The following is a 22,933-nucleotide window of genomic DNA, read 5'->3' as shown; positions in this document are numbered from 1 at the left end:
ACGCCCTTGTGGGCAATGACAGTGTGACCTGGAAGTGCGTGATTGGGAGGAACAGCCTCCCTGATCTGAACCCGAACTGTGTTTGTTATTGGACTTCTGTGCGAACCACAGTTTGTCCATGACAAACACTATGTTTGGACATAAGATGTCCACAAGTGCACTTGGCACCAGGACATCCTAGGTTGCGGGTCTATGATCGACTTTGTTGTCCTATCATTAGACCTGCGTCTGCATGGTTTGGGCACTGCGGGTGAAGAGACGGGCTAAGCTGTCAGCTGATCACCATCTGGTGATGAGTTGGATTAGATGACGGGGGAGGATGCCGGACAGACCTGGCAGACCCAAAAGTGTAGTGAGGGTGTGCTGGGAGCACCAGAGTCTCCTGTTCGTCGAGCCTTCAACTCTCACCTCTGGCAGAGCTTCTCCTGCATGCCGATGGAGGATGAGGATATCGAGTCCGAATGGGCCGTATTCCGTACCTCGTTGAGGCAGTCAATCTGAGCTGCAGCCAGAAGGTGGTCGGTGCCAGTCGTGGTGGCAAACCTCGAACCTGATGGTGGAAACTAGAGGTTAAGGCTGCCGTCAAGCTGAAGAAGGAGTCCTATCGAGCTGAATGGCTTGAAGCAGCTGACAGGTACCGGCAGGCCAAGCGGCATGCGGCTGCGGCAGTGGTCGGGGCAAAGGGAGGAGTTTGCTGAGGCCATGGAGGACGATTTTCGGTCCGCCTCGAAGAGGCTCTGACAAACCATTTGACACCTCAGAAAGGGGAAGCAGTTCCCGGTCCACACTGTATAGTCAGTTACTGTCAATAGAGACTCAGTTCCAGATGTTGATCTTCATAATAAATCCTAAATCCTTTAGATACTGTACTCCAAATGTTTTAAGTGACATGTCAGTGTGATTAATTATCACTGCAGACTGGGAAGGATGCTAAAGCAGCTTTGTTCTGTCTCAACCTGCTTTTGTTGTTCGAATGCTGAACCTTTCATTTCCCAGTGTTCACTTTAATTATGAATACATTGGTCGCTTGAAGTCACAAGCCACACAGACAATAATTCCATGACAAAGAAAACTTTGAAATGCACTGTAGTTCCATTGCGTCACAGGGGTTACAATTTACTTGGACAAGTTAGAAAATCCCTTTTATTCATTCCAATAAAATCATTGCAAAGCTGACGCTGGTAGTATGAGACGAATGAAGGCTTTTTCATACTGGAAAGAGAAGCTCTGTCTGGGAAGCCAAAGACAGCATATCTCACTTCCTAGACAGACATAAAAGAAGTGAACATTACCTCAACAAGAGACAGTGGTATCCTGCACGTCAACACATCCTGGGCAGTGCTGTGCTTGAGCTAACAGCTCTGTGTTCATGTGGCCTACTGAACCTCTGAACTGAAACGTGTTTGTGTGTGCGGGTAGGTCTGTTTCATGTCAAGCCAAGCATGAATGTAGCCAAACATACAAGGCTTGTGTGGGGCAACTTCAATCTCACTCAATAATCCTGCCAAAAAATGTAAGGAGTGCCTGTATGTCATTTTTGTGTTTCTGTATATTTAAAGGAATAGGAGACCAAATTCACTTGAGCTATCAGACCTCAACCCCTCACGGCTTTTGCTAAAACGTCACATGACTCAATGTAAACATGCATACATTTGAGATTTTGCCAACTCATGGCACTCGGGTGGCATGCTTTCACCAAAATGCTTTTTTTTAAAGTCTTGAACTAGGACAGATCAAGACACGTGCATCCTTCACTCCTCTGTAAATCAGTTGGTCGTCAATAATAGGAGACTCAGCTGACATGAGTACTACTACATAACCCATGAATATACTCTAGTTTGGACCATATTGCAGGTTTCCTCGAATGACCTGAAAACGGTAGTCTTGAGCGTTCATCGGAAAATGACAACAGTGATGTTTCAGCTTTCAGCCAATGTCAGCACTTACAGTAGCGTATTAAAGCACAATATAATAAAGATCAGATTTTGCGGCATTTGATTGTGCCATTTGTGCGTTTTTATTGAGTCTACGCATACATTCAGTTTTTCTGTTCAAGAAGTCTTTAATAAAAGTGGCCTCATGATGTTCTCATTAGGTTGATGTAGAACTAAGGTTCCCAAAGTGGAGTATGCGTACCTCCAGGGCTACACCAATTATCATAGGAGGAACGTGAATAAAAATGAAAAACCCCGAAACTTAGGCTTTATCGTTGGTTGTATACATTAGCGCTGTCGTAAAAATTTGCTATAGGAGGAAGTGACGTAGGTCTCGCGCATGCGTAGAACCGATTGCGTTTCTGGGACGGATTGCGTCAGCTTAATGTCCACAATGAAATAAGCTAGCAGAGTGTTAGCAAGCTGTGTTAGCCTACATCTCACTCCCTTTTAACATACTGTACATTTAATCAGCACAGGTGAATGTTTAGCATGTATTAGTAAATCAGTTAACATGGCCTTTAGTACATTTCTTACATTCTCTTGCATAAAATAGTGAATTGCATACTACAGTATATGTCGACTTGCATGGACAACTCAATAGCAGTAAATATTACACTGGTAGTATTGAACAGAAGCAAGACATTTGCAAACCTTCAGAGTTGGAGTTATGTAAAGCTCTTGTTGGGTTAGTTAAAGTTCTAGGAGTTCTAGAGGTATTCCTGCCGGTGCTCCTGGTTGTATGTATTTTTGTACTTCGGATACTGCTTTATCATGATTCTCCTTCAATTTGGTATTAAATTAATTTGCAGATTTAAACCATTGCCATCGTGAGTGGACAAGAAAGTGAAGCTCAAATTCAACCCATTGAAACGGAAGGATGCCAACATTAAAAAGGAAAAAAAAGATATGTAGGATGATTACTTATCTATTTATCAGTGCTAATGTTAAACTTTATCAAAACGTGACCGTGCAAAATACACATCCGGAATGACTCAAATTAATTAACCAATTAATTAGGTTCAATATTTCAAGTCAATTAAGAAAACAAGGTTTATGTTTTTTAAGTGTGCAGGAGTAATTGGTACATGGCTTCAGGTCAAATGTCTGAAGGGGTACGCGACTGTAAATGTATGGGAACCACTGATGTAGAAGGATTCCAGCAGCTCTAATGATTGTTTGCCATAAAATGAAAACGAGGTAACACTTGTCCTTGGGTCACCTTGCTGAGTATGCAAAACCAAGGTTGCCTTGCAGACACACAGGTGGACTCATAGACAGAAAAGTTCTCAGCAGGTGTTTTGCGGCTCACTGAGGACGACAAGGGGGTCCAGCTGGAATTGATTTGCTCTAAGAATGCTGATATGAATTGGGGAAGCTCTCTGCAAATGCTGAAAAGTGGCGTTTTTAGACTCTTTCATCATTAAACTGACTCTTGGTCTGCAGTCAAGCTGTTATGCTTGAACCCCTGCACAGGCAATTGTACTATTAGCTGCTCAGAACTACTTAAGTGGGGTTAGGTAATGCACCTGGACAAGGGAATACAATGAAACTTCAACCTCTTTTCTGCTAATTTGGCCTATCCGTCATGCCTCTATGAATAGCAAAGGGGGTCTTTCCTGCGGGAGCCCTGTAAACCTGTTCAACCGAGACACCTCGGATGATGTTTCACATGACTTTTGATCCTCTGCATTCCCACAGGCTGAAACAGGGTGTAGCGGCACAGCTCAACATGCTTCACATATGCACTGTTGCGTGGACAGCAGTCCTCCCATGTCTGTACTCCACTTGTTTTGATCTGCAGTGTGATGGCAGACCAATGCCCACTCTTCCCTGTTCTTTCAAGGAGGCAATAGACACCATTCTGGCCCAGATGCAGGTCACTGCTTAGTAGTTTCCTGCTCTGCGGGTGATGACTGCACATATGGCAGACATTACAGCTGTTTCCAGTTGTAAAGCGTCGAGAGGAACCAGTTGCTGTCAGCACCAGGCAGTCCTGATAGACAAAATCGTGTGGGCCTGACAATTATATTATCAAAGGGTTCCCTTGAGATTTTGCTCATTTTTTTAATGTCTTCAAATGTGTTGCCTTTGGCTTCTTGCAGGGCATACTATGCAGGTTTGTTTCTGTCCTTACAGATGCGGTGTAACCAAAATGCCTCGCCATACATGGTCGAAACAAATGTTACGCAGCAGTTGCTGGTTAAGCATAAGGTGAAGTACAGTGGGTGGATTGTAGCTACCACAATGAGACCGTGAAGTGTCAGTGGTGTTTTTGCTGCTTCTGATTTCATTTTGTCACAACAAAAGGAAAACTAGTCAAGCACCTGTCAAAACAGCAATTCTATTTCTAGAGAGCCACATTTTATAGGCTGTAGCAATGACTGTTTTTGCAATTGAATGCAGTCATAGCACCTAGCATTGTTTTAGACCTTATTAAATCAGCTCAGACAAATGAGAGATAACATGCTCAACAGACAAATAGAGGAATTGTCTGTCTATAACTGATTGAGTAAATGAATACGGTTGAACACCACTGCTTTCTATGCTGAGGCACGATCGTCATGATTCATGAACGCTATGATGCCGGAGACTGCTGCCAGTGTATGAGACGCTCTTTTGGGAATACATGCTTGAAAGTGCAGAAAACTGGATGTTATCAACTTGACAGTCAAGCTGTTTCACTTCTCATTTGCTGAGGGGAAAAAAGCATCTGAGGAATACAGTTGTAATGATGAAGAGGAATGGTTCAAAGACAGAGAGCAGAAGAATGTTGCCTGGGCAGGAAAAAACTCTCAGGGAGAGGTCACGATCACATCCTGTCTTCATTCTGTCTAGCTAAGTTGAGAGGGGGACCTTGACAGATAAAGTTTGACATACTGCAGCTTCACGTACTGCCAAACACCATGACATATCACGTTCTTACTGACTTGTGTGACACTGTTTTTTTTTTAGATATTAAAGTGGGTCGAGGAGACTGTTCAGGCCATGAAAGTCCACCTGCTGTCCTCAAACCATGACAGTGCCCAAGAGAACGAGTGGGAAGTGCCCTTTGACCCCAGCCTCCGAGAGGTCACCGTATCACTCAGTGGACCTGCTCCACAAATCGAGCTCAGAGATCCCTTCGGTATACGAGTTAACTGTACCTTCTTAACAAAGAGCCAAAACTGTTGGACAGTTGGAATTGTACTCTCTACTCTATCTTCCAGGACGTGTAGTTGGTGTAGATCAGGGCCTTACCGAGCTCCTGAATATTCCCAACTCTGCTCGTGTTGTCAACCTGAAGTTTCCCAGGCCTGGAGCATGGAAACTGAAGGTACCAATCTTGGTATCATTGATTTATTCAGCTCTTTCTCTGATGGTAATCAGCTCATAATTCTGCTTTGGTCCTAAAGGTGAGATGTGATGGCCGCCATACTTTGAGGGTCACAGGAGTCAGCAATCTGGACTTCCGGGCTGGCTTTTCAAGCGTACCTGTTAAAGAGTTCAACCACACTAGGGAGAGGCCAATAAAAGGTGCTGCAGGGGTTTATGTTGCCTACTCATCCGATGGATACCACGCAGCGGAATGACTGTATGACTGATTTGTTTGCCTTTCAGGACTTCCAGCACATGTTCTGCTAAAATGCACAGGCCTGAAGCGCCCAGGTCAACTGAGTCATGTGGAGCTAATATCTGGCTCGGGGCGTTCCTTGCGTACCATCCAGGTGCCTCCACCCTCTGACCTCGGCCAGCAAGGGCTGTGGAGTCTCCCAGAGATCCGCACCCCTTCCCAGAGCTTCTTCATTAAGGTGACGGGCCGAGACGAGGAGGGACATCGATTCCAGCGACTGTCCAGTGTCTTATACACGAACATAGTTCCAGGTAAGATAACCTTGCTCCATCCCTGCCTCCAGACATGTCTCTTTTGCTATGCTGCAAAATTTTTCACACCTCATCAATCTCTTTTCTGACCTTTGACCTGCGTTTCCTCCCATGTGTAGATCCCCCAGCTGTTAACATGCCTGATGTGGTGAAGGGTTTCTACATGCAGCCCGCTGTGATTCGCTGTTCGGTGGAAAGCGACATGCCTTACAGGCTAAGATTTGCTAGAAGTGGAATGACACTGGGAGAGGAAAAGTTCTTCCAGTAAGATTTTCTTTTGTCCATCCATCCATCCATCTTCTATACCGCTTCTCCTCTTTAGCGTCGCGGGGGCATGATGGAGCCTATCCCAGCTGACTTTGGGCGACAGGCGGGGTACACCTTGGACTGGTCGCCAGCCAATCGCGGGGCACATATAGACAAACAACCATTCACACTCACATTCATACCTATGGACCAATTAACCTAACTTGCATGTTTTTGGATGTGGGAGGAAACCGGAGTACCCGGAGAAAACCCACACACGCATTGTGTTGGCCAACATGCTAACCACGAGGCCACCGTGCGGCCAATTTTCTTATGTAACATTTGATAATTTATAACATTCTCTCTCTACTATATGCTGCAGTTCTAAAATGATCACTTAATTCACTCCATCATACATGCCCTTAGTAGGGGGCATGCCAGACATGGCTGACATTATTGCCTCATATATCACACTCATTCTTCAGCGATCACACAGTGAATATTCACTGTTGTCAATTAAAGTGTCAACTTTTTGTCGTTTGTAACAGAAAGTGATGTTAAACCGGAATAAAATTTCTAGTGTGGTAACATACATGTTAAATAAAGCTGATTCTGATTCTGTAAATGGTCTGGTTTTAATTAGGTCAAATCCATTCCGTATGTGTGCCTGGGTTACTAACTGAATGTGACTTGAAATAAGATTGTGTTGCTGTCTGTCTTTGAAATCAGAAAATCTGCCACTGCATCATGGGGGATTGACCACGCTTCTGCAGAGGATGAAGGCCTGTACGAGTGCATAGCGCAAAGTGGAGCAGGACAAGGGCGCGCCTTAACCCAGCTAACTGTTAGAGGTACTGCACTTTTCACTCAGTCAAGCCACACTTGCTTACATTTACTCTCTGTGTTGTGGAGGCTGTATTGCACTTTGCAGTTTCTACCCCAGGTATTGGTGGGTATACGAGCCATATATGGGCCATATTTATGTTTTCTATTGGAAATTACTAGAGTAAAAAAATGAAATTCTATTCAATGTTTGGTCTTTATAAAATAAAAAAAAAATATTTCCTTGCAAAGGCATTTACTTCTTGTTGCTGTGTGTAGTGACTGACCAATGGTCCTGTGACGACTGGAACATAACCGACCAATCAGTGGTGCTGCATGAGCGAAATGCCAGTATCCAGGTCGATACTGTCGAGGAAGAGAAAGATATATGCTTCTTAACAATAAGTGGACATTTTGGTAGCCTCTAAAACTTTTAATTTGGTAATGATAGTGGTTTTAGTTTATTTTGAACATGCATACAAGGTCACTTTGAAGCACTGGTTTACAGTCCACGTATTTACCCATATTGCAGCCTTGTATCAGAGTATATCGATATCGGTCTGATATCAGCACAAACCATACATACTCATACATATTATTTTGTAGTGTGCAATGTTAGACAATGCTTGATTATGCGATATTCCTCAAACAGAGAACAATTAATCAGCAACAGTAGGTATGACAAAAATGGATCCATTTACTTCTTGATGCACCTGGGGTATTGTTTTATCATCAATGGAGTGGCGGCTAGGCATAATATATCAAGGTTTGAGGTGCTCAATGAAGCGTTTAAACCCGACATTACTCAACACCGACAGGGGCTGGCTCTTTTCTATTATAGCTAATGACTTTTTGCCATCCCGTGGGATTTTCCCACACTTGAATGTTTGAGGGAGCTGTAAATGTGATTCCTTCATGTCTGTGGCCATGCAAAGAACGCATTATGTGGGTTCTGCATGCTGGATCTGGAGCTACTGGATAGAGGTGCTGGATTGGAGTCTGGAATGGTCTGCTTGTATTACAGCATCATAAATAATACATAGAGAAATTCATAAATAAATACAGCAAATAAATAAATATATAAATGAAGTAGTCAGAAGTAATTAATGAGTTATAATTGACAGAGACATTGTTTTAGTGATACCGTAAATGAGTACAGAATATATAATACTTTAACTAATCATAAAGAATGAAAAATAAATAGTAAGCACAGGAGTAAATTTGACATAAGCCTTGTCAATTGAATATGTTTGGCATAATTTGTGTGTTAAACAGATACATATGTAATGGATGATAGATAATGCCTTATGTAGTAAGAAGGATCTGGATAATGATATCAGACATTATGGTTCAGGATTCTTCTTTCTTATATTTTGTAAACACCATATGTTTGTGCTGCTTTTTCAACTGACTTATATTAGTACGTTGTTGGAGTACTTTGCTTAATCCTATCCATAATTTCATTATACATACCGATATGTTAAAGGCTTCAGTGTTGTATGCGCACAAGTGTTTTCAGTTAAAATTTTCCCTCAGGTCATATTTCTCTTCTGTTGAGAAGAATAGTTTTACATTATTGGGTAGAAGGTTGTTATTTGCTTTGTGAATGATTTTAGCTGTGTGATAGTGCTGTGATGAGGGAAACACAAAGAAGTGCATACAGAAACTGTATTTTACTGCATGACACGGCTACACGCGGTTCTCATGTTATTGTGCAAGCGGAGTCAAAGTAAAGGTTTGACATCATTTCCACACATTTATGCCTGTGAATATTCTCATTCATCCAGGTCATTGTATTCTCAGGGCATCGATCACAACTGGACTGTTCGGGTTGTCTCACCTCGAGCAGCCTACCACTTCTGTCTGGACCTGCCTCCTCCTTTAGAGGATAAATAGATTGGATCTTGCACCAGGCTATCAGACTAGAGCTGTCCTACTGTATGTAGTCTGACTGGTGTGTGTCCTGCCTAGTCTTTGAGCATGAACTAGACTAGACCTGTCCTATCGAGTCTGACTGATGTGTGTCCGTCTTTGAGCATGAACTGGTGAAGACTGCTCGGATAAGAGGTGAAACGTCTTCAAAGACAACTTGAGCAGTCCAGTTGCGATCGACTGAATGCCCTGAGAATTTCGACACATTTGTGTTCATGTGGGTGTTGTCGATGCTTCTTCCAAGCTTTTATATTTTGGTCGTGTCTCCTTCAAAACAGAGCCTCCTCCTGTACTGAACCCAGCAATAAATGTGACTTCATTAGTGGGAAGTGTGGCGGTGCTATCCTGTCAAGTGGAGGGCTCCATGCGCTACAACTTGACCTGGCATCGAGCAGGTCGCACCATCCGAGCCCGCTCAGGGAGAGTGAGGCTGCTGTCCAACTCGTCACTGCAGATTAACAGCGTGCGGACTCAGGATGCTGGGCAGTACCATTGTGCCGCCACCAATGCTCAAGGAGACACCAGAATCACCGTATGGCTCTTTGTCTCAGGTATGGTATGAAGACAGTCCACAGGTCATCTGTCTAAATACTTAACACACCGGGGGCTCCTGGTTTCCCTCAGCATGCTGTCATCTGGTTTCCATTTCCACATCCTACTGTTGGATTGAGTCACATCCATGTCAGAAAATGTTTCTCATGATGCACATTAAGGTTTGTGGTTTCTATTGTGGCATGACCTCGGGCGTTTCAATGCTGCTGGATTGCATTGTTTTCTGATGTTAAACTTGGGTCGGTAAATTATAAATGATGTATCGAAAAGAAGTGACTTTGAGCATTCTTTGTTTCATTTGGACTCTAGAGGCACCCTCTGTGGTAGTTCACCCCCAGAACCAGGTCTTTTCCCGAGGGGATGAAATCAGCCTCGTCTGCTCAGCGTCCGGCTCTCCCCCTCCAAAGCTCTTCTGGAGCCATGGAAACACGTTCCTTGCTAATCGGCCGCGGTAAGAGGACTCTCAGCCCACTCAACACCTCAGGCACAAAGGACTCATTACATTCCACTTTAGCTAAAAGAGATTGTCACATCCTGTTTGTAACATTGTGGAGAGTTCTGGTATACAGTCTGTTTTTGCCAAACAAGCACTTCATGTTCCTGTGTATGTGCTTATTGAAGGAAAAATATATGACTTTATACACAAGAGAAACAAAAAGGTTTTGCACTAATGTCTGTTTTACAGTACATCTGTAAATGTAATCAGTGCGAGACAGCATTGTGAATTCTGCCAATTACCTGATGCAGGTTGAGTCTACACCAACAAGGAGTTTTGACTATAAGAGGGGCTCTCCCTGAGGATGCTGGGAACTACACATGTCTGGCAAGCAATGTGGCTGGGACTGCATCACAGTCTGTCCATCTGTCTTATGCAGGTAATTCATCATGTTCCTGCATTAGTATGTTCAGGTTAGAAACTGATGACAAGACCTGCCATTATAAATGTCCTTTTAATAACAATTTAACAATTAGCAACATTAGCAAGGGGGGCCACATTCTGCCCAGCAATCACCTCTGGTTTTACTCATATTGACAATGTTGGGTATTACAGTAAATTTCAGATATGGTTATCGGTTAGTGGCTGTTGGACACCACGACACTGATGGGCCGAAGCATGACAATAAGTTGGCTTTAACGAGCCTGATCCGGCAAGATAGTGAGAGTCTTGCAATTGCATTGAATTGTGGTCTTTCAGCTCAGCGGTGGTTTTATTGACAGTTTTTATGCCGGAAGCTTAGGTTATGTTTATACTAAAAAGGCTGAATCTTTCACTTATACTTTATCTTAGTCGTACTTAGATATGTTCAATATTGGCTTTCATACCGATATTGTCCAGCACTTCACTACCGATGATCCACTACTGATATCAACCGATGACGATATTTGCAGCAGCGCATCTTTCAAACAAATGTCAGGTCACATCTCCTGTAATGAGTAAACACATTATGCTTTTACTATGATCCTACAGGATGCATTTCACAAATACACAGTATAAGTATTAAAGGAAGACATTGTACTCAAATCTCAGGCGAAACTTGGAAATAATTCCAAACCGTGGACATAATGAGCTAGCAAGCTTGTTACTGAATGGAGCACGGTGTCATCACTTGCCTGCTGATGTTATTATTGGCAGGAAAAACAATACCAATTTGAACCTATGTCTCATTTTTAAACCAATATCACGGTGACATCCCTCATCGTACTATTTTTCCTCAGAGGTGCCTGTCGTCACAGTGGTAAAGCAGCTTCTACTTGTAGCTGTTGGGGGTGATGCTACTCTGGAGTGTCGGGCTAGTGGAATTCCCCCTCCTCTCGTCCACTGGTTCAAAGGTAACTCACAGTCTAAAATGGTCTAGTACATGAAAATGTATAGGAATAGTTGAAGACCAAGAACGTAGGGCAGTGCTTCTCAAATAGTGGGGTTGTCCCCCCTTGGGGGAGTGTGGTGAACTATCAGGGGGAGTGTGAGAGGCAGGGAGGACTGTCAATGTTACTGCAGACCTGCCAACATGTACACATTTATTGTACTCAACATGCAGTTTGACTTTTGAATATGCTTGTATGCGTCACAGCTCTTCATTTTGTTCCCTGGTTTCAGTTTCGCGTTCAGTCTGTACAGTACAGATAAATAAATATATATGATCAGTTTCTCAATAGTATTTCAAGTTGGGAGGGCGTGACAACATTTCTGTTCCCTGGGAGGCATGACAGGAAATAATTGAGGACCACTGTCCTAGGGGAATTGGAGGTGGGTACTGCTCCCTTTGTTGAGCAGGATGTCCACCGCGGGATCCTGCACATTAGAGGAGTACAGGACGTGGATGCTGGTCAATACAGCTGTGTGGCCAGCAGCCCTGCTGGGACCTCCTCTGGTACAGTCAGTCTGGAAGTCGGAGGTGAGATCCGACAGCCTTTAAACTAAAATCCAACAAAGGAGTATGTACTGTATGCTTTACCACTCTTCTCTCCACAGCGGGCCCTTTGTTCTCTGAAGCACCGGCTGACATGACAGCTAATGTAGGGGAGAACATCACCCTCCCCTGTGTGGCTCGAGGTTTCCCGCGACCAACATTGACCTGGTACACACAAGACGGCAGACCCATCCTCACAAGGACGGACACCCACAGTAGAAAAACACAACTCCAGAATGGATTCCTTCTCATTCAGAGTGAGTTAGCCATGGATCGTTATACAGCTTTGAACTCTTACGGCCTTCTGCCTGTTAAAAGACTCATCTTGGCCACTGTAAGTCTTTTGTGCTTCTGGGACCAACTGTTTATTATAACCTTTGTCTAATACTGGAGAGAAATTGTGACATTTGCACGAGCTGCCTCTGCCACAGTTTTTGGCATCTATCAAACATATTGAGGCTAGTGCGCTTTTTTTTTTTACCTGCATTTATTTAAGACGTGTTTGTCGGCCTCTTCCCTCCAACTGCTTTAAAGTTAAATGTCTTGTCATCATCTGTTTCAACTTTGGCTCAACTATCGAAGCACATGAGTGGAATAACATGTTCATCTTCCAGCATGACTGAGTGGGACATGTGTGTCAGCAGGCTGACAGCACAGCCAAACCCATTAATCCCGTTAGTTTCTATTTTTAACTTCTAATTACAGTGCAGTCAAAACATTAATACCACTTGTTATTGGATTGCCGACTTGTTTTTTCTACATTTGCAGGCCTGCTGCTTATCGCAACTGTGCAGAGGGTGCTGTGTTGCTCTGTATGAAGTGCCCATATTCATGTTCAAATTCACTACAGGTGTCTGGCTGGATGATGAAGGGTTGTACATCTGTGAGGCTGAGAACCAGTTCGGAAGCATCAAAGCTGAGGCCAGAGTTAGTGTCACTGGACTAGGTAGGCTAGATTAGCACATGCTATGTCTTCTGTTCTGGACTCTGACCCTGCAAAGTTGTAAACACCTCTTGGTTCTTAAACCATTACTTGCAGAGCCCCCTCTCTTAGCTCAAGGTGCCCCCATCATCACCACTGGTATTGCTCAATCCTTGAGTATCCCTTGTATGCTGTTGGATGGTATACCTCTCCCAGAAAGACACTGGTCCCAAAATGGAAAACCTGTAAGACTGGCTTGTGCCTAATTCTAAAATTGCTATTATGTTCTTTAGAGTTTAATCATTTTGCATTAATCATTTTTTAATCAGAGTTTAAAGATTTTTTTCCTCTGCAAAGGTTCGGCTGAGTAGGAGAATGTTTGTGAGGAGTGATGGAAGTTTGTACATTGAGAGAGCCATCCCAGAGGATGCTGGGACATATGTGTGCACGGCAGTGAATGTAGTCGGCTCCATGAACATCACAGTGAGCCTGGAGGTGCATGGTAAGTAGCCTGCATTCTCAATGCCGTTCTTGTTACATTTTAAAGACAAGGCATCATAGAAAACAACTGGATGTCAGTGACCTGACCACCTGCTGTCATCATAGTGAGATTCTCCTTTGAGGCGTGGGGTCGGTCTGCTCATAAGAACATAATGACAGACAAGCCAGATTATGGTTCATCATCAGTTAGTAATGAAGAAATGCCTGGAGTGCCGATACAGTCAGCCTTTTAAGGCCAGTGATAATTCGGAGGGCCTGACAAATAGTCAGCTGTGCTTTGCGGCCTTTTTCCTTTACAGTGCCGCCTGAGATCAACGCTGGGCCCTACCGCTACATAGCCAATGAGGATGTAGCCATCACATTATCATGCAAAGCCAGTGGTGTTCCCAAGCCAACTGTGGTCTGGTCTAAGGTAGGATGTCATACTCACACATCCCTTACCATGTGAAAATGAAACAACATTACGGCCTCAACTCAAATTGCAAAACATTACAACATGTTGTATTTAAACAAAGCCGAGCAAAGTCAAATGTGATGGAAATAGGATACACATTTTAAGCAGTAGAAAGTGGATGGATGGGTGGGTAATTGTCACATCAGCTATTCCGCAGATGTCAAATAGCTTTTTATTGCTGGAGGTTTCCTTCATTTGCAGAGGGCTTGTTCATTTTTTGTAAGTGAATTTGAATACATATCTAATGAATTTATGAATAATTATTCATGATGTTCATTATTATGTGCTAATTTTAAGATTTTAAGATTTAAATTTTAAGATTTGAAAAATGCATGAAAAATGTATGAACTGTAGTTTACTAGGTGACACTTGTGGATTCGCCCCCGTCAATGGCCCCCCTTTTTTTTCAGTCATTTTTTTCCACAGGAAACATATCTCCTTCACCATAAGTTACATACAGCTGAGGTGTACAACATACATGTACCACTGTTAGAAAGCTAAGTTTATGTCTTTATTCTTCACTGAAAGCCGAGAATTGTTGAAATTTCATACTTTGTTCAGCGGTCCTATGTGACAGAGTTTTCTTTTTGCGACGGAAACAGTAACTTCAACAATTAGTTCGGCCTCAAAACTTGCAGCGAGGTGAACACAAGCTAATACATTATTGTAAATTGTTTCTGGAATTGTAACCAGCAGTGTGAATAATGTAGACCCGGTTTGGGTAAACCTCTCTAAGGCTTCTCTACCCTGCTAGCCTCTAGTGTTGGGCTGAAGACCAGGCGAAGGTCTACATTGTGATTCCGATGCCATATTTTACATTATCTGTCACTAGTTATGAGTACTTATACATTTACTAATGTGTATAATAAGTATTTGAGACATATTTAGGGTTTAACCTGGATTGTATTGTGAGTGAACAATTAAAAAGATAAGGTGAGGGTTCTGATGCTGAATCTACAGTAGTCTAATGATAATAATAGACACTTTTATTATTTCAAAAGTAGATTCGAAATCAGAAGAAAACATCACCAGCAAGCTAATGCATAATAGTTCTTACTACAGTATGAACTGTCAAGTATCTTCTTTATAACTGCACTCTCGTGTCGTCTCTCATCCCAATGTAGATGCATCTGTTCATACTGTACTCAGACATGCACCTTTTATGGTTGTCTTTGCACGCACGATTGCAGCTTGTTTAGCTGCATTCTGTGTGCTTACCATTGCTATCATTTGGTTATACAGAGCTTTCTAATGTTTAAAACATGAATGCCGCGCAAAGGCTGTGCTTTGCTTATAAATGTCACTTACATGTCGGGGCTTTGAGCCAGATTTCTTTTTCCATGCTTTTTCTCAAACAATTTCAGCAGGCTAGTGCACAGTCAGGTCCTTGCTGTTCTTGCCAGATAAGCGTGAATCTGTAAAAGCTATTTAATGTTCAAAGCAAGTGCAAATGCATTCTTATGTGTTCGTACTGCGGATAGAGAGCGGGTTAAAGAGGAGCCTTGTAATTATATTATACATCAAAGGTTTGGCTCTAAACCTGAAATGGAGCTCAGCATCCCTGTGCTCTCATGTGCGGACAGCTTCGGTACATTCTGGTGTAATACCTGCTCTTGCTTCAGGGACGGGAACCCCTGCCTCGGGACAGTGCTTCTCTTCAGGTTGACCCTGATGGATACCTCCACATCCTCCACCCCACCACTGACGATGCAGGAATATACATCTGCACTGCCACCAGTCCTGTGGGTTACGCCAGTCAAGAGATCCAACTCAGTGTTAACAGTAAGGCAAATAAATGTCTGACCGCAGTCACCCTAACACAGCAGTTTCCATGAAAGCTTACACTCACTGTTTTTTTTTTGTTTTTTTTTTCTTTTTCCCCAGCCTTGCCTAAGATAATGGGTGTGAGTGGCCATGACAGCACTGTGAAAATGGCAGCAGAGGTGGGAACTGAGGTAGTTCTACCTTGTGAGGCCCAAGGGAGTCCGTCACCACTTGTCACGTGGAGCAGAAATGGGCGTCCCATCCCCCCTGTCACAGCCGGGTAAAGGAAAAGTTTAGCTTACTTTACTTCACTGCTCACCATGCCTTAGCTCTGAGCTAACATTTTACTCAGACCGTACACAGGAGTCTGGCTGCCATTCATTACAACTCAGGTTCGGGGGTCTCTTTGTGATGCCCTTTGAAGCTTAGCTTGGCAGAGGAGGAAGCAGTCCGCAGGGGAGCTGTGTGCGGTCTTGACTTGCTAGCTAAACTGAGAAGAAACATCTGTTGCTGCATGGCTCACTTTCATGTGTGGTCACACTGGCTGCAGACAAGCAAGACGCCTTGTGACACAGACAAGATAGATAGATGACAGACAGTCAGATAGGAGGATGACAAGGGGGGTTGAATGCTGCAGTGGTGACTCAGAAGCAGGATGTCTTGTGTATGGGGCCAGGAAGAAGGGAAAGGTGGGTGGTGGTGTGGGGGATGCCAGGAAGAGGGGAGGAAAACTAACTGACAGAGGAAGAGATACAAGCCCTGTCTGCCTAATGTTGGGAATCTCCTGGGGTGCCTCAGCAGTAAAACAACACGCTGACTCTTTACTAGTTGTGTCTGATGAGAATAACACATCTCTGTGAACAACCCCCACATGAGCCCGTGCTCTGCATATGTAGCCCCTGCACACATGGAAGTTGTGTGACAAACAGTCCAGAAGAGATGGAGGCTGATTGTTGCGTAACGTGACTTAGGGGGGGTCACATTTCCATCCATCCAAGATTCATGACACAACTATAATGGTCTGGTGTTCTCAAGACCTGACCCTTCCTTACCAGTTCATCTTTGTGTCAGACTATGTACACAGATGACTTGACACAAATGTGCGGACTGATGGATAGGCGAGGTGGGGCGGGGTGTGTTTCATGTCTCATGTGCTTCTGCTTGTAACCCAGCAGAGAAGCACACAGTCGTTTAGCGGCATTGTAGAATGTTGCTGCTTGTCTTCTATTGATTCTAAGAGTTGAATTACGCCACAGCGTGGGATAGATGAAAAAATTTGTTCTCCAAACCCTTTTTCCACTCAAATAAACAACTTATTGTTACAATTCAGTTGCCTAGCAGAAACACTTATGTCCCATAACTGGGAGAGGTCTGTTTACATTTGTGTATTTTGCATTTATACAACTTCACTTTGATGCAGTTCAGATGAACACAAACTCTTTTCAAGTTCCCAGCCAACTGTCACAGCTCTTGAAACATCGAGTTTTTATGAAAAACATGTTTGTTTGGCTCTCACAAGCAAAGTAATGGCGACATTTGGCCACATTTGCTATTTTATTGCAAATGTAGCCTATTTGCAATTTCATTTTAATATTCCCGGGCGGATGGCAACATAATGTATGTGCATTGTTGCTAGTGCCACCGTTAGGCTTTTTAATCCTCAATGATACACTGAACAGACAGTACCTTCTGGACGAAGACATTTTGATTTTGGCATCTCTGTGACCTTTCCCAGGGTGACATCATCAGCTTAAACTCTGGCTACCCTTTTACACCGTAATTACCTCGGACAATGGTAACAAGTCACTGGGGACATCACTCGACCCTGGAGGAAGTCTGTGCTTCACTCAGTGCTTTCGTTTTTTTCATCCATTACACAGGCAGCTCACAGTTACCTCACAGAATGCATCCAAACAATGGAATTTCAGTGACCCAATCATCACTTTTACTTCTATTTTATGCATATTTTGGGTGTCCTTAGTATATATTGTAGTAGGCCCAATCATTCCTCCAGACTATAGTTTTGTTGTGTTAATGAAACAACTAAAAATGTTCATATTGCTGACAGACTACTATAAACAGTAACGTTCAAATCATCACACATGATAGACATTATCGTTTGTGGTGAAAAAAGAACACTTGAGGAAAATCATCCCTCCAAAAAGGGAAGACTTGCCTTCCACTGAGGCTTTGTTGACTCAAAGTCTTGTGTTTTCTCCATCTCTTTGCCCTCCACCCCTAACCACTCCCCAGGTTCACTGTCTTACCCTCAGGCTCCCTGAAGATCACTGACGTACGCCTGATTGACAGTAAACTGTACACCTGCACAGCACTGAACTCAGCCGGCAATGTGTCCCTAAGCTATAATTTACACATCCAAGGTAACGTTGTCATTAGAAAGTCACATCCGCTAAAACGTGCCTTTAAAACAAATCATGTCCATGGAACTCATGCTCATACATCACTTTTGACATTTAGTATCTCGACTAAATGTATGAAAAGGTAAGTACTGTAAATACGGTAAGACCTGTATTTAAGTTGTTCTTTTGTCCTCAGCCAAGCCCAGGATTCAGCCCTCACCCCCTCTACTAAAAGCCGTGCTTGGCCAAACAGTCACGCTGCCTTGTGTGGTCCAGGGAGAACCAAGCCCAGAGGTCAATTGGTTTCACAATGGTCTTCCTGTTGAGTTCAAGAACACTTCACCACTCACAATCCAGCAGGTCAGACTAGCTGACAAGGGAACTTACCAGTGTGTGGCGAGGAACAGCGCTGGACAGGAGACTTTGGAGATTACGCTGGAAATTCTCGGTGACTGCCGGCAACTCCTGCTTTCTCCACCTAGAGAAAGAGTACAAAGCAAACAAAGCCATTTGACTTTGCATTTACCCATTTTTATGTCCTCACAGAGGCCCCGTCCTTTGCAGAACCAGGAGATGCAATCATGGAGAAAATAGCGAACAGCAAGGTCATCATCCCCTGTCCTGCTGAAGGTACAGAACCATTCACACATAAATCAAATGATAAGGTAGGGAAGTAGTTAAGTTTTGTATTTATGACAGCTGTCTCTCTGTACACAGTCAAAGAACGTATTACTGTCAACATTTCAACTGTCAAATTTATCCTTGCACTCATAAAATAGATTTCCTTTATCCTGACACCGAGAGACACACTCAATTTAATGTTTCTGTCTGGATGAGTTAGCCTTTCGGTGGGATGTAGTGAGTTCGCCATTTCCTGTCACAAAGATAGCGCGTGTAGTTTTTGTCAGCAAACACTGTGACAGACCATGCTGAAAGTGGTGTTTGTGTGGCTTTATGCCATGGTAACCAGATCAACTGGTGAAGGTGAGGGCCGTGTCTAATGTGAAGCAACAGCTGGAACATCCGCCTGCCTGCTGCCTCTTAGAGCCACATCTGCTTTCGTCTGCGTCTGGACGTGCTGGGAGAGGAATCCTAATTACAGGCTGCTTTAAGCAGATAAAGGGCAGCGATGTCTGAGGTGCACCATGATGCACAGGAAGAAAAGATGTAGCCATCAAGGCATCCCTGCATCTATGTCAAGCAGGCAGGCTACGCAAGCTCACCTGAGGGCTCTCATAGAAATGTGTGAGCTTTGCACAGCCTGAGAGGCAGGCGGCTGCAGGAAGCAAGAAGCCCCAGGTTGTTCTTCACATAACTTCCTGCATTAGGAGGCACGTTTTCTGCTTGAGGGCACCAGCAAGAAATGCATCGCATTTAATAGAGATAATCATTTAAAGCAGGGGTCTCAAACTTGCGGCCCGCGGGCCATTTGCGGCCCACCAAATTGTATCATGCGGCCCGCGACTGGACATCAAAGTAGTGTAACTGCAGCCCGCAACATCCGAGCAAGCTTAGTGTTACTTACATACTTACAGGGGCAAATAAACACCAACACTGAACTAACAGTGGTGTTATCACATGGATGTATTGTGAATTGTATCGTATCGTGAGGTACCCTGAGATTCCCAGCCCTACTCCCAATACTTGATGCGGCCCAGCCTCACCCAGACTCTACCTCCACTGGCCCCCAGTGAAATTGAGTTTGAGACCCCTGATTTAAAGGGATAGTTTGGATTTTTTGACAAGAAGTTGAATGACATTCCCATCAGCAGTGGACTATATCAACAGTGACTTACCTCCCCATTTGGTCCTGCGAGTCCAGTTCTGGTTGGATTTCCGTGACGAGGAACGTAGTTCTGCTTAGTTGCTGGGGCCATTTAAGTAAAGAGTTTGGCTTCTCAAAACAATATGCGTTCAAAAGAGTAATACATATGCATCATAAAAATGCCTCTTCAAAAAAATCTGACTTCACAAATCGCTCTGTCTCCTGTCGTGTCCCTGCGCATTGTCTCTCCATTCGTGTGTATGTGATAAAGATGCTCGCATCTTCGTCTTCATCAAATTTTCTATAGAGCTTATTAACTGTAAACATGTGTCCAGAAAATGAACACGTGATAGCGTCACGTTGGTTTTCTGGGTCGAGGAAAGGTACTGTCTACATTTCTAACACCTCTGGAAATAGACAGCATTTGGGGTCACTCGGCTGGTGCGTAGTACTCTCATCACGAGTCCTCTACCATAGAGTGATGAGAGTGTGTTGGGGGAGAGACCCTCCTCCTCTCCACCTTTTCCCCATTCCACATATCTCCAACTGACCACTTCTAGCTCTTATGCACCCACTAATCTGTAGAAAACATCTGTTTCAGGCTCCTGAGTGTGCCTTTGAACTGCTCTTACTGTTTAACACTCGTCTGTGTGGTAATAAATCTTGATAACAGTAGCCCGAATCTTTCATCACACCTTAATTCTACACATTGGAGTGTTCTTTTTCTTATGTGACTGCGTCCATGAAATTTCAAAAACGGTGGCAGTAAAACAAGACGATTTTAGGACGTCCGCTTCTGCTGAACGTAACGCAGACGGTATAATTTTGAACCCTTGAAAATGGATGCGTTCTACATAAATTGGCTGTAAACTTCGTGAAATTTGGTAAAATCATAAAACTCTGTCACTAATACTTCTGAACCTTACTCTATATGTAGAAATTTGTCTATCTCGGCTGGATGCCAAATGCCTGTAGAGAAGCAAAGACAGTTTTTTTTAGGATAATTTGAAAGCATACCTCTGTGCCCTTGCAGGTTCTCCACATCCCAAGGTGCGCTGGTTCAAGAACGGCCTGGAGATACATTCTGGACAATCAGAGTTTTCTGTAACAAGGGATGGAGCTCTTGTAATTAGTAGAGCATCTGCCAGCCACAGTGGAGATTTCAAATGTGTGGCGACCAATGAGGCTGGCTCTGCCGACAGGAAGACCAGATTGAAAGTGAATGGTAAGACCTTGTCCCAGTTTTTTGTCCTGCTAAAGCAGAGCATAACACAAGATGGTGTCCCTCTGTTTTATTTCAGTTCCCCCTGAAATCCAAGATGATGGCCAGGCACTAAACCTTACTGTGACCTTAAAGCAGCCTCTCACTCTAGGCTGTGATGCCTTTGGGATTCCCTCCCCGACAATCACCTGGACTAAAGATGGTCATGCTGTAAGTTTGTGACGTTTTGGTCCCATTACTGCACAAATTGGAGCAGCATGTTTAAGTGGCTCTACAATGCCATCATGTGGTCGTTGTTGTAATTACATGATAACGCCAAGGAGCCCGGTGGTAAATGGTGATTTCTGTCTGTCCAGGTGGACAGTCCTGGGTTGTATCTCCAAAATGGGAATCGGCTGCTGAGAATCTACAGAGTCCAGCCAGAACACGCTGGAGTTTTTGGCTGCACAGCTCAAAACTCAGCAGGAGAAGCACATAGAGAATATCACATTGTGGTGCAAGGTGAGCACACACTGCAGCACATTGCAGCAATGTTTGTATGGTACGCTTATAGGCAGCAACATTACAGTATGCACATCTGAGCAGTCGATTGATGTAGGGTTGTATCTGAAATTCTGCCTTTATAAAGATAATAATCTTTGTTTCTATTGTCACTGCCAGTAAACAGTGATATAGACAGTGAGTCAGACCAAAACAGCATCACCACCTTTAAGTTTGTTATTGTGGTTGTGTGTGTGTGATATGGGTTCAAATCTCTGTTGGGCATCTCTGTGTAGAGTTTGCATGTTCTCCCCGTGCATGCATGTGTTTTCTCTGGGTACTCCAGCTTCCTTCCCACATTCTAAAAACATGCATGTTAGGTTAATTGGCAACTCTAAATAGTCCATAGGTATGAATGTGAGTGTGAATGGTTGTTTGTCTATATGTGCAATTGCGATTGACTGTTGACCAGACCAGGGTGTACCCCGCTGCTTGTCCGGGATAGAGGATAAGAGGCATAGAAAATGGATACTGTAGTTGTAGTTTGCAGTGGTGCACAAGTACAGCTGAATCATACCGAGAGATGTAATACTTTGCAGGTAATCAGCAAAGCTTCTCGGTATGAAATATTGCAGCTCTACATTGATAAAGAGGCAAAAAACAGCATTATTTTACAAAGGCAGCATTTACATCTCCTTTGCTAGATTTCATTATGCCTCACGCTCTTATCAAACACATTTAAAGTATAAAATGTATCGTACTCACCACTAATGAATGATAATGTAAGACGATTAAAGAACAGGTGGTGTCGGAGCCGCGGTGTAGCCAGTCACAGCACACTACTATGATGCGTTCAAGGGCCGCTGAAGCAGTCCCAATGGTTGACGAAAGCCTAAAGACATAAACGTACAAATTGTGGGCTGTGTAACAGTGGTACATGTATTCTGTACATTTTACATGAATTATCACTTATGAGTAAATGAGATGTGTTTTCTGTGGAATAAAGGGTGTATTTTCAGAGATTTTTTTTTTAATCTGTAAATTTGTGGGCCCATTGAAATCTGCCGTTCTTCCACACTGGTTACATTTTTTTCGGTTGCTACTTTAGTGATTAGTGCTTGGGTTCAAGGTTGTAAACCTTTGGGTGAACACTGCGTTGTTATTTGTTCTTCTATTGTTGCAGCTCCACCAGTAATCTCAGGAACGTCTAAACTGCAAGAGTTAACTGCCATCCTGGGCCAAGAAGTGGAGTTTCAGTGCAGAGTTAGTGGGCGTCCAGCACCCATTGTGGAATGGAGCCGCGATGGAGAGTATGCATCAATCAGTTCCCAACCGTTTCACTCCGTACCAGCTCCAATGATTTGATATACTGTATTGGTCCTTCCTGTTCTCAGGGTTCTTTCCCGTGATGGGGATCCACATGTGGAGTTTCTGGAGGATGGCCAGGTACTGAAAGTGAAAACAGTCCGGCTGAGAGATCAAGGACTTTACCAGTGTCTGGCCAGCAACAATGCAGGGACTCAGATACGCCAGTTCAGACTCACAGTGCAAGGTCTCAGATTTTCTCCTGACTTGTGATTAAGACAAAGCTTGTTTTATGCACAAAAAGTTAGGTGCATTCATAATCGTGTTGACAAATGATAAAAATGAAAAATGCAATTTAAAAATGACTAGCTTTTTAGATAATTATAACCCTGAATGTGC

At 43.6% G+C, this 22,933-nt stretch overlaps 1 protein-coding gene across 3 annotated transcripts in view; it reads left to right on the top strand.

Annotated features, from left to right (window-relative positions):
- Positions 1-22,933, top strand: part of hmcn2 (hemicentin 2) — a 58,937-nt gene that overhangs the window by 8,256 nt on the left and 27,748 nt on the right. For 2 of the 3 annotated variants that reach the window (XM_054774386.1, XM_054774387.1), the window contains 26 exons: positions 4,890-5,061; positions 5,144-5,250; positions 5,330-5,450; positions 5,535-5,798; positions 5,918-6,062; positions 6,774-6,895; positions 9,077-9,349; positions 9,660-9,801; positions 10,098-10,225; positions 11,067-11,180; positions 11,588-11,746; positions 11,824-12,018; positions 12,612-12,707; positions 12,801-12,928; positions 13,041-13,185; positions 13,484-13,596; positions 15,261-15,420; positions 15,523-15,682; positions 17,656-17,783; positions 17,959-18,210; positions 18,309-18,392; positions 20,561-20,752; positions 20,829-20,959; positions 21,106-21,250; positions 22,413-22,539; positions 22,624-22,781. In XM_054774386.1, the coding sequence (XP_054630361.1) occupies positions 4,890-5,061; positions 5,144-5,250; positions 5,330-5,450; positions 5,535-5,798; positions 5,918-6,062; positions 6,774-6,895; positions 9,077-9,349; positions 9,660-9,801; positions 10,098-10,225; positions 11,067-11,180; positions 11,588-11,746; positions 11,824-12,018; positions 12,612-12,707; positions 12,801-12,928; positions 13,041-13,185; positions 13,484-13,596; positions 15,261-15,420; positions 15,523-15,682; positions 17,656-17,783; positions 17,959-18,210; positions 18,309-18,392; positions 20,561-20,752; positions 20,829-20,959; positions 21,106-21,250; positions 22,413-22,539; positions 22,624-22,781 (3,961 nt within the window). The remainder of the gene's footprint in view (positions 1-4,889; positions 5,062-5,143; positions 5,251-5,329; positions 5,451-5,534; positions 5,799-5,917; positions 6,063-6,773; positions 6,896-9,076; positions 9,350-9,659; positions 9,802-10,097; positions 10,226-11,066; positions 11,181-11,587; positions 11,747-11,823; positions 12,019-12,611; positions 12,708-12,800; positions 12,929-13,040; positions 13,186-13,483; positions 13,597-15,260; positions 15,421-15,522; positions 15,683-17,655; positions 17,784-17,958; positions 18,211-18,308; positions 18,393-20,560; positions 20,753-20,828; positions 20,960-21,105; positions 21,251-22,412; positions 22,540-22,623; positions 22,782-22,933) is intronic. The other variant, XM_054774388.1, reaches the window with a different exon arrangement.

The sequence above is a fragment of the Dunckerocampus dactyliophorus genome, chromosome 4, assembly GCF_027744805.1.
Source record: "Dunckerocampus dactyliophorus isolate RoL2022-P2 chromosome 4, RoL_Ddac_1.1, whole genome shotgun sequence".
In the NCBI taxonomy this organism is placed as follows: Eukaryota; Metazoa; Chordata; class Actinopteri; order Syngnathiformes; family Syngnathidae; genus Dunckerocampus; species Dunckerocampus dactyliophorus.
Note: the sequence above shows the minus strand (reverse complement) of the source record. Positions and strands in the feature narration are given on the sequence as shown.